This window comes from Ictalurus furcatus, chromosome 18 (assembly GCF_023375685.1).
Source record: "Ictalurus furcatus strain D&B chromosome 18, Billie_1.0, whole genome shotgun sequence".
Classification (NCBI taxonomy): domain Eukaryota; kingdom Metazoa; phylum Chordata; class Actinopteri; order Siluriformes; family Ictaluridae; genus Ictalurus; species Ictalurus furcatus.
The window spans coordinates 1710988-1722844 of record NC_071272.1 but is presented as its reverse complement, the minus strand read 5'-3'; the positions used below and the strand labels follow the sequence as shown (position 1 = coordinate 1722844).

At 41.3% G+C, this 11857-nt stretch overlaps 1 protein-coding gene across 2 annotated transcripts; it reads right to left on the bottom strand.

Annotated features, from left to right (window-relative positions):
* Window positions 1–2014: 2014 nt before the first annotated feature.
* dolpp1 (dolichyldiphosphatase 1) lies at window positions 2015–11606 on the bottom strand. Of its 2 annotated transcripts, none has more exons than XM_053648410.1 (8): window positions 11461–11606; window positions 6684–6784; window positions 6313–6397; window positions 6030–6129; window positions 5681–5779; window positions 5467–5595; window positions 4173–4262; window positions 2015–3964 (listed from the first exon to the last, which is right to left on the bottom strand). In XM_053648410.1, the coding sequence occupies exons 1-8, from the start codon at window positions 11534–11536 to the stop codon at window positions 3928–3930; spliced, it is 717 nt and encodes a 238-aa protein (XP_053504385.1). In that variant the 5' UTR covers window positions 11537–11606; the 3' UTR covers window positions 2015–3927. The 2 variants fall into 2 exon arrangements, with proteins under 2 accessions (XP_053504385.1, XP_053504387.1); XM_053648412.1 differs by having other exon boundaries at window positions 11088–11564.
* Between the last annotated feature and the right edge of the window lie 251 nt (window positions 11607–11857).

Sequence of the window (11857 nt, the reverse complement as noted above, 5' to 3'; positions counted from 1 at the left end):
GTAATCGATGTGTGTAACTACAAAGTGGACTAATGTTTGGATGTGTGTAATCAGGTATAATCTGGTATGTATACCCAACAGTTGAGAATTACTTGTGGGAAGCATTATCCAAATTCATAGTACACTTGTTGATCAAGTTAGAAGTGTGTATTGAGTTAGAAGAATTCTAAGTGTGTACATCAAGTGCTTTGTGTTTGGTTAAAGCAGCTTCACTTTGTGGCAATAAAAAAAAAAAAAGCAATTAGACACATAGCAGAACTGGGTTTCTAAACAAAGCCCTCTAAGCTTGCAAATCAGTGTCAAAAGAAAAGATAAGAATTCCAGGAGGAAAAGTACCAAAATGAGACTACAGGGTGAATTATGTATATATTTATATAATTATGTATATTATGTTATAACCTGTCTTGCGGGTGTTTCACAAGATAACTAAAAATTAATTTTTTTAAAAAAAGTACATGTTCGATAATCAATTAAAAATGTAATAGTTGGCAAATCACTACGATATCCGGTATGAGAACAAAACATTTCGAGATTTTCGTGCTATCATTGCACATCTTTTGCGTTGAGCCACACCACACTATCTCGTCATTTATTATTTTCCTATACCAGAGGTTCTCAAAGTTCTTGTAGCCAGGGGGACTTTAACAGTATAAAAAATGTAAAATAATCCATGGACCACCCCCCACCCCCCGACAGATTTATTTGGAGCCCAGTCTTTGTGGCCTTTTCCACAATGAATAAGTGAATTATCTTTACATTATCTGCTCTTCTGTTGTGTGCCTGCACCATGGATAAGTGGATTTTCCATATTGTCTCATTCTGCACTGTGCACTTACGGGCCTTCATTTTTATTTCCGTGTCTTTACTCAAACATTCTTTAAAGCGTCTCGGGGTACACAGACTCCCACGTACCCTTCTGCGTCGAAGTGTACTCGGGCCACCCAGGTTCCCTGGAAGCTTAACAAGAAAACGCCGTGCCCTACGAAACCGTACGTGAAAGCGTTTCTTGTAAAAAGGAATGTTGTTTTGTGTATCTTTTTTGTCGATACACAAATCCTACTTTAAACTAGCTTGTGTGTGCGCGCGTATGTGTACGTCCTCTTATCGGTACATCCGGCATGGGGCCCCTCTGTTCTCGCTCTCCTGCACACACCCCCCCATACTGCACAAACAGTACACCTTATCGTCGCCCTTACATTCAACGGTTTTCAAATGTCAGGTGATGTTTTAACTCTTTATATTTTATTATTCTAAATTCCTACATAATTTCACACAACACATGTATAATCAGCTTGGTCTGCCATTTTATTTTCCTGTGCTGCTCCCGGATCTGCTCCTACATAATTTAGTTGGATAATGGGGCAGTGGTTGAAGGCTCTGGGTGACTGATCAGAAGGTCAGGAGGTCAAGCCCCAACCCTGCCAAGCTACCAGTGTTGGGCCCTTGCGCAAGGCCCTTAACCCTCAATGGCTCAGTTGTATAAATGAGATAACCGTAAGGCGCTCTGGATGACAGCGTCTACCACGTGTCATAAATAGAAACGTAGTTCCAGTTCTAATAACATTCCACTAATCGAGTGAACTGGATTTTCCGGAGCAGCCGTGTTGGATTATGGCCAGAGATGAATCCTGTAGGCTGGTAGAGATTCCGGAACAATCGGTGATTGTTGATATTTATGATGATTAATTGACCCTCATCTGATGGTCATCAAAGAAACGGTAAGTGAGCTGCTAAAAGTAAAGGAACAGCCCTTAAAAATGGTAAGGGTTTTTGGATGAGGGTACAAAAAAAAAACACTAGGACACAAAAATAGTGTGCACGTAAGAAGGACAATATGCTCTATATCCTCTTGGACTTTATATAATTAGTGACCTGGAAGCATCTCACATTGGTTCCTTTAATAAGACGTTTTAACGCTGGATCGACAGTCCGTAAAACCACCGATATGCTGTTTTGAACATCATCCGCCCAAGATAACCCACTGCTTTTTCCATAAACAGATGCGAAACAGACATACTCTACTAAATCCAGTTTATTCAGCCTGATATGAATTACACAAAAAAAAAATAAAAAAATTAAAAGAAAGAAAAATCTAGAAGAAGCACTATTCTGTAATGACCCTTCGACTTATGGTCATCCCATCATGGGCACATTCTTTGTAGGAATAGTAGCTATAGAGCAGCATCGCCATCACCACCACGTGCCAAACGGTTCACCTGATGGTCTTGAAAGATTTTCCTTTTTAATGCTACCGAATAAAGTGGAACGTTTTAGGATTGGTGGGTTAGTGTCCATCAGACGAGAAAAACGGAGGGAATAAGTTACTGCCCAGTCACTGTTGTCCCAAAATTCCTGACGCCTGTCTGGTGGAGAAACTCCAATAATGCACAGATAATTTAGGAAGTTGTTCCGTATTTCCCTCCACACTTCTCGTCCCAAGCATAGGATCATTTACACGTTTGGAGAAATAAATCTTTTAGGCATATCGTTTTTGAAGCCCCAAATTCACACCTCTTAATTAAAGTCCTTCAAGCTCGGAGCTGGTCGAGTTTCCTTATTGTTTTTCTTTAAGATCGTTTATCTTGTATATCTAAAACGTACAGTCTTCTGTAAAGAAAGAAAAAAAAAAAAAGAAGAAAGAAAAAGAAGAAAGAAAAAAAAAATGCTCTATTTAAACAGCATCTGAACATATTGCAGTGTAAACCATCGAATTTTGTCCCTGTGCAGGCGCTCACAGTGTACCTGCTCAATTACGGATGAGGATATTAGTTGTAGAGTTATGCCGTTTCGCTTCCCTGGAGTGAAACAAAGCTGCTAAATGGCCAGGCAAACTTTTATTAATATTACTTTTGGAGGGAAAGTCCCCGACGACAATAAAAGTACCTTTTAAAACATACGGGGCATAAAATACGGAACAGTTCTCAATCCCAGAACTAGGAAATTCGAACACACCCGCTTCAGCTCACTGGCTCGTGATCAACTCGGCTGTTGACGTTTTAAAGGTAGAGAAAACAGAAACGCTTCCGAAGGCAAACGTATGCGAAACACAACCTCATGATCAAAAAAATAAAAATAAAAAATAAAAATCGTATACACTTTTCTGACCAATAAGAGCTCTTCGTGTGAAAGTGGACCAATCATTTCAAGTGATCTGCATGGGAAGTTTTACATTACAGCAATAAAAATCATGACGGGACGAAGAAGGAAGCAAATTAAAAGTTCATTTCCTCTGATGTTGACTAGTGTTAAGTAAGAATACAATGTTTCTTTTTCCATTCTGCTTCAAAGTGCAAATTATTTTACTTGATATTACATATTACCAGAATATGGAAAGTCGTTTCCAAAATATAAGAATCATCTGGGGGCCCATTTAAAAAAAAAAAAAAAAAAACACCACTTTTCCCCCTTCACTTCTTTCCTTTTCTGCTACAAATCCCTACCCAAATATGTTCCCCATTACACAGTTTCTAAAAGGAAAAAAAAATGTCATGCTGTAACAAAAACCAGCTATATGTCACTTAAAAAAAAAAAAAATCTTTCTTTTTCCCCTCACTCCCATTTTAAACCAGGTACCCTCGTGCGTTAATGGTTAAAATATATATATATATATTACGTTTCTTGTTAAATAGCTTCGCCTCTTGCACGGTCAGCATGCATCGGAAAGAGATGACGAGAGGAGAGGGTTGATCCCCTACGCAGGCCCCGCCCCTTCGACCTCTCGATTGAACTCTCATTTTTGGTCCGCCTGAAAACGGAAAGCCTCAACCCGGGCAGTTCAGACGTTCAATCTCCAGTGTGTTAGAATGTAGGAGTGTGTGTGTGTGTGTGTGTGTGTGTGTGTGTGTGTGTATGGGTGAGAGAGTGTGTGCATTTTTGTGGTCCTTTTCTCTTTTTTTTTTGTCAGTTTGAAGAAGCCGTGAGTGCGGATCACTGGAGTTTTGTTCCCAGCTTTCGTTGTCTGTTTCTGCATGAGGGAACATTGGGGTCAAAGGTCAGCAGACTTTTCAGTACAAAATGTAGACAATTTTTTAAGTAGATTTTCAAGTAATAGAGCAAAAGTGTCTGGTTGAATGGTAAACGTTCAAACGGGGGAAAAGAAAATTTTTTTTTTTTTTTTTTAAATAATCCTACAGAAGAATGGATTACATGAATAACCAACAGGTGAAGGTTACCTGGCTTCTGATCTGGTCACCGTGTACTCGAACCACAGAATATTGGGAATGAGACTCGTATCCCTCACTAGGAAAAACTCTGATATGGGCCTGAGAGAGAAGGAAAGAGTTAGAAAGAGTTTCCTAATAGCAGCACGCCCCCAGAAGTTTTATTCCTCTTATACCACAGCAAGTCACCCGCACTAACAATTATTTATTTATTAAAGAACAACACAGTTAACCCGTTTATATCCATTTAAACGTTAGTGAACGAGCGCCACACAAATCCCCGATAAAAATAACGTATTAGAACGAGCACGTTTATACGGTGGTGCTTGAAAGTTTGTGAACCCTTTAGAATTTTCTATATTCCTGCAGAAATATGACCTCAAACATCATCGGATTTTCACACAAGTCCTAAAAGTAGACAACGAGAACCCAGTTAAACAAACGAGACAAAAATATTAAACTTAGTCATTTAGTTATTGAGGAAAATTATTCACATATTACATGTGTGAGTGGCAAACTTCTGTGAACGTCCAGGATTAGCAGTTTAATCTGAAGGTGAAATTCGAGTCAGGTGTTTTCAATCGGTGGGATGACGATCAGGTGTGAGCGAGCGAGCGTCCTGTTTCATTTAAAGAACAGAGATCTACCAAAGTCTGATCTTCACAACACGTTTGTGGAAGTGCATCATGACACGGACAAAGGAGATTTCTGAGGACCTCAGAAAGAGAGTTGTTGACGCTCATCAGGATGGAAAAGCTCACAAAAGCATCTCGAAAGAGTTTGGACTCCAAAGCAATCCACAGTCAGAGAGATTGTGTACACATGGAGGAAATTCAAGACCATTGTTACGCTCCTCAGGAATGTAAACTTTCAAGCACTACCGTATAAACCTGTGATTAGCCTTGCAGCCACGGCAGTATACAGAAAACTAAATCAACACCTTGTGACCAATCAGAATCAAGAAATCATCGTTTAAAAATGAATTAACGAAGGTAACGACACCATTTTATAAGGCTCCTTACCTCATGAAACTGATCACGCTTTCAATATAAAACTGCTTCCTAAAAGCTTTCTACATGGATAGAAATCTTCCTATTTGTAGTGGACACAGGGTCCGAAAACAAGACTCGGAATTTCTAATTAATATATATTATATATATTATATTTTTAAAAGCTACACTTTACGATGAACAAAATTAAAACTAATAATACGGTCACAATACTTCTATTACAAATTCAAACACTACACATCAGATTTTTATCAGTAAAAGTTTTTATGTAACGGATTAGAACGCGAGTGTATTACCAGGCTGCTATCTTGGGAAAGATCGGCGTCAGCACTTCCTGCGTTATGAAAAACCAGACCACGCCGACCACCATTCCAGCTACACCCCCGTATATCACCTGACTCCAGGTGTGGTAGAGAAGGTAAACTCTGTAAACACAAACAAATAAATGATAAACACCTGGACCGACAAATGCAACATCAGAACAACCATTACGACAAACACAAACCTTACCTGCTGTACGACACCGACAAAGCCACACCCAGTAGGATGATTGACAGCACGTGTCTCCATAACAACTCCACACATCTGGCATTGTTTGTCTGGTGCATTCTGTCAGGAGAAAATAAATAAATCGGTCTAGGTTTGTTTTATAGATGGTTTACGGCGAGGATCATTTTATTCTTACCGGTCCTTATCTGGGTTTTTAATCTGAATATGTTCTCTGTTATTTTTAATGTACTGTTAATTCTCTTGCTGTACAGATTAAAGCATGCAATATGAAAAAGATATAAAATGTTATACCCCAGTGCACCTTTGCCTAATTTTGTGCCCTATGATACTGACCTTGATAACGACCTACCTTAAATAAAGAAAGAGGAAAAAGTAAACGACAAAGAACCAGATGAACTGCGAGTGGCTGGACGGCATGCCGTACTCTGTGGTTACTGTGGTGTGGCCTCCTGAAATAACAGCGCATAAAATGGTATATTGTTGTCTTGGTAACAACAACAGTCTAATAACCCGTTTCAAAGAACGGACGAATTCAAGATCTGTTTTTTTTTTTTTTTTTTTTTTTAAACTCGATAACAATCCAATCCAGTTGATTCGGTAAGCCACGTATGAAGAACGCGCCCCTGTCTTACCTCCACATGGGCGGGGCTCCTGTAGGATGTGCTTCAGCAACCAGTTTAGCCCCTCGTTCATCACCAAACCGCCAAAGAACGAGATCTGCGAGAGAAAGATTCGATTCGGAGTTAGTTCATGTAAAAGCCTTCAAACAACAGCACCGTTTGGTTGGTACAAGAATACACGTGTGTAAAGTATACGTCCTAGCAGGACTACTTTACGGACTAGCAAGCAGCGTTTGTTCAAATGAAACATGACTGCCCCCTACTGGTCTTGTTTTTCCTGGACCCGCAGCACACGCGTGATAACGCGTGATAACGCATGAAATCGCAGGATCCTTGTTCCTTTCAGGCGCATTTTCAATGGCCACATCTGTAAGAAGACTCACCGTATGCAGCTCTCTCTTGAAGACGATGAGCGTGACAAAGCCAACCAGGATCGCCATCGGCAGCAGGCTGGCATATGCCAGGATCTGCCCTGCCAGATCACCTGTTCATTAAAAATAAAGGAATACATAAACCCAGCATTAGCGTTATTAGGTGTATATATTGTATATAAAATATATTAAAATGGTGCTTATAAGTTTGTGAACCCTTTAGAATTTTCGACATTTCTGCATAAATGTGACCCAAAACAACATCAGGTTTTCACACAAGTCCTAAAAGTAGATAAAGAGAACCCAGTTAAACAAACGAGACAAAAATATTGCGCTCGGTCATTTATTTATTGAGGAAAATGATCCAATATTTCATATCTGTGAGCGGGAAAAGTATGTGAACCTTTGCTTTCAGTATCTGGTGTGACCCCCTTGTGCAGCAATAACTGCAAATATAGCTGCAAGCAGCAAAGGCAGATTCCTCCTCAATAGTGCATTGTGGGAAATGTATCCCCCAGGTGCAACATTTCAACGCATTTGGATCAACGGCGGAGTTGAAGTTCATTTTTGTAGTTTTCCACAAATGATCATTGTAGAGAAAACTCCGGAGTCGGTGAGAATTTTGGAGAATTGCTTCGTGCTGCTACAGCGCTCCTTTAACAGCATTTTGAATTTAATCCTGCTGCTAGAACATTAATCTGATTTACTCAGTGCTGCTACAACATTAATCTGAATGAAGCGCAGCCAAGTCAAACAGCGCCATCTGGCGGACAATAAAGATATTGTTAAACATAATATAACAGATTATCAAAGATATTATTCCTTTTAATGTCATCGTTTTTGGAGATATGAGGTTGCCATCGCACACGGTAACATACTTTAGCAAGTCAGTATCGTCGTGTACGCTTTGCCATTCCTACGTCCGTGTTTGCTGCCGTCCCATGAGATTTATAATCCCAGGATGTTCTCCTATTTGTGGATTTTAGGCGAGCGACATCGCATTGGTCTGAGATTTTAATCCACAATTTCTCACACCGCAAGAAGTTCTGCGTTGGTTGCCTTTGGTCGCAGTGGCACTAAATTAGCCGCGTACGAGCACATAACTTCTGGCATCTCTAAATTGTCCATAGTGTGTGAATGTGTGTGATTGTGCCCTACAGTGGGTTGGCACCCCATCTAGGGAGTCTCACGCCTTGTGCCCCGAGTCCCCTGGGATAGGCTCCAAGCTTCGCACGACCCCGTGTAGGATAAGCGGTACAGAAAATGGAAGGATAGCTACTATTTTTGTCCGCAACGACAAAATTGGGCTAAAAAAAAACAACAACAACAAAAAAAAACGTACGGTGTAATCCTGTGTGTAATCTTTGCAAATTATTAACGTGGATAATTTAATTTGATGCCATCCTTGATTTGTTAATCGTTTATCCGTTAGTTAATCCTGCATTATATTCTGTAGTCACGCATTATGTCGGTAGCTAGAAGTTTTAGCACATCTGCTCCTTATCATTTCGGCTTGTGCGTGTTAGGATGTCGAGAGATGTCCTTGAAGGCCCAACTACTAAGGGAGTAAGGAATGCTTTAGGCTTAAGGCTTAAGGGAGTCGTACGCTATCAGGACTGATTTAAGGCACCTGCACTGGAGTGAAATGAAGTTGCGATCGTGTCCTCTTATCTATGCGCGGAGACATGAAGTCGTTCTTGGTGTTACGTTAGATTCTTAGTATACACGCGTTTCCTTTCCTGCTAATCACATAGTCATTTAGGATCGTTCGTGCTAACGTTATCTTTATTTGAGCAATAAGCATCAAGTTCTTTGTCTGGTACTGAGTTAGATGAATTCCTTGTCTTACTGCACAGTAATTGTTTTTGTGGATCATCCTGTACCTTTCTGCACAGCAATAAACTGGCATTAGGCATTCACGGAAACTGCTTTTGTAAGTAAACAACCACGAGGCCCGATACCAATTACCGAGTTAGGATAGGGGATCGGGAAGGGAGGTAGATATCACTATAGTACATCGATGATGCGTCAGTGTCTCATGATTATCCACGAGCCTGCGTGTTCTTATCCTACGAGAAGATGCGGCCTCTTAATTATTCGTGACAGCTCGTGGTGCTTTCCTAGAGATGTAGTAGCTGAGAGAGGCTTTCGAACGCGGCGCAGGTGTTCGTTTCAGTGGTGTAAGAGTCCGAGCGTGTTTATTCTGGAGAGCTATGAGAACTGGAGAACGGTGGGGTTCGGACTTGCTCATGAAAGCAGTTTGCGTCTACACGATGATGCGGTACTCGGTCCCGAGGACTTTTCCATCCCTTCAAATGAAGTATGTGTCTAATTTTTAACATGACAGTTTTACCTGCCTTTTGAGCTAATTAAACCACGTAAAGCTCCGCAGGCCGTCGTGTGCAAAACTATACAACGAGAGTCCGTGTTGAAGGGAAGAAGCCTCTTTGTCACTATCCATCTTTATTGTGAGTGTTCCGAAGGCTCGCCCCACTCTTCCTCCCCTCCCCTCTTCGCACAGCCAGACTTCAGCTGAAAGAGGGCATTTTCACGACCCTTTAAGCATGAAGTATGCCTCACTTTTTACACGTATGCCAGGAACAGTGTACAGTACGTGTGACACAGATTTCGTCATCAGCAGAGTACGCGCGAACAGTACACACATACGCATTTAATTCTTCTGCACTATTTAGTTGTTCCACAAGGTGGCGACAGTGACCCAGGGCCGTCGATTCTCAAGGTAGTCGAAGAAGAAAAAAACGGAATAAACGGAAGAGAGTGCAGGTGAGAAAATATCCGCATTCGTATAATTCTAGCCTTAAAGAGTATGAGGATTTGTATACGGGTGCTAATCGACAAGCATTGTTCTTCGTGTTGTTGTGATTCTTCTTCGTCGTCGTCTTTCGCACCAGAAGACCTGCTTTACTGCTCTCTACTGAATCGTATAGGCCAGGAGGAGTTAAACAGAGTATACTTTGAAAAGCTACGCGTACGACTGTGCGCACATGCTGGTGTACGCAGGGGGAAAAAACAAACGAAGTATACTAGAGGTTTAAAGAGGACCACCCATTGGTTCTTTGACCAGCAGGGCCAGAACCAGGGTTGAGAACTTGTGTCTTAAAGATCTTCGTCACGCAATCCGACACGTAGGACGCGTGATCAGTCTGGTTTAGAACTCAAGAGAAGACCACGGACAAGCAGGTTTTAGCGAAGAGACACAAACGTGTACACAGAACTGATGATACTGAGAAAATCCTCCTCCTGCTCCGTGTCCTCATTTCATGTCCCAGGATATTCAGTCTGTCTTATTATAGCCTTCCTAAAATAAAATGAAAGAACATTAATAATAATTGGGACGACTACAGCCTCCTCTTGGACAAAACCCGCTTCCCACCACCATGAGCTCAGTGTTGCTCTGCGGTCACGTGGGAGGGAATCCCGCTGCTTGGCTACCGTCCGAAACCGCAACCTAGCGTACTAAACAGTATACACACAAACTCTACGGTACCACCGGTGGCTTTCTCGGGTCTTTATGCCTACATGACAACTCCGTAGACTACAGCACTACATAGTAATAATGCAGTGAGGGTAAATACGTGGCTAAAGACAATTTGAGCCTTTATGGGACGCAGTATTTTGACATACTGCTCGATACTGTGGTAGTATACAGCCTGTCTGGCCACACCTTCCTCAGGTAGTGTCCAAAAAAACAAAAAACAAACAACAAGCACCACCATTACAGTTAAAATATTTAACATAAATAAATCCAATGAGCGGTGTTCTTTCGTTTATGGGTAGTCTTGATGTGATTATAAGGACAACAAGAGCACTACGTGCTAGCGAGCTAGCTCATGAGAAACCGCTTAAATACCCACGGCTTTCTGTTTTTAAAATTAGTTTTTCCAAACAAAATGACAGACAGGCAACAAGCTGAGATTTGAACGCGACTGCTGCATGATGGCAGAAGCTTAACTGACGACACAACGTTTATAAAGACGGCTAGCATAGCAGGGAAGCTAATAACATTAAAACAACAACAAAAAAAAACAGTTTGGCAAGTTAGCCGGCTAGCTAGCCGACTCCAGAGATGGCGTTCTTTCGACGTGAGGACTAGAAAGTAAATGTATTTTTAAAATATATATATATATATATATATATATATATATATATATATATATATATATATATATATATATATATAATTAATAGAACTGCAGAAGTGACAAGGCGATACTTTTGAGGTGTTTTTTTGTGAGAATATGCGCAGGTTTTATGAACTGTTAAATGTCTAACGCTTAGCTGAAGGGAGTCCCAGACACAGTAGGGAGAGTACGGATATAAACGCGCATGCGCGAATCGAATTCACAATTCGGCAGCTCTAATTAAACTGCCCGCGGTCCTTATTTTCGATCTCACCCGTCTTCCGTTTAACCACGCCCTTCTCCTGTAGGATTGGCTGGCAGTATACCACCTCCCTGGGTTAGCGTAGAGTGCAAGTCATAGTACCACGAATTATGATTACGCCCGGACACGGAATTTGAGCCAATCACAAAGCAGGAGGTCGGATTTGTCGGAATATGAGTGGAGAAACAAAAAAAACGAGGAAAAAAAACAGATCGCCTGAGCGAAGTAGGCGCGCTTTGCTATGGTATCACTATTTGGCAAGCAATCCCTTAGTCGTGTCCATTCAGTTGTAAAACCTTACACAGCCTTTAGAGCAAAGACAAAGTGCTGTTCGTCGATGTGAATCGCTTTAGGGAAAAAACAAAGAATCAAAAATTACACTCACCAGCTGGATACTCTACGTGCGTTAAAGATATCGACTTCCATCGAGGTGGTGCCGAGCACTGCTCTTCCGCCGCCATCTTACCCGGACACCGGGCAGCTAGATTCGACGAATCGGCATGGGACGCCTGTGCGGCTTCAGCCAATCCGCGTTTACCGCGCGCCGCCAAGCTAATCGGCCATTCACCATGGAGATTCTCAGTGGGGAAAAAAATCTGCACAGGAACCAACGTCCAATCAGACAAGTGCAGTTGAACGACCTCGACCAATCAGCGGGCGACAAACTGGCTATATTAAAAAACTGGATTTATTCAAATGAAAGTCTGAGCGAAAAAAAAATAACTGAATGAAGAAATGTTGCTCACTTGATAGAGTACGCAAAGTCGTCATCAAGCACGGAA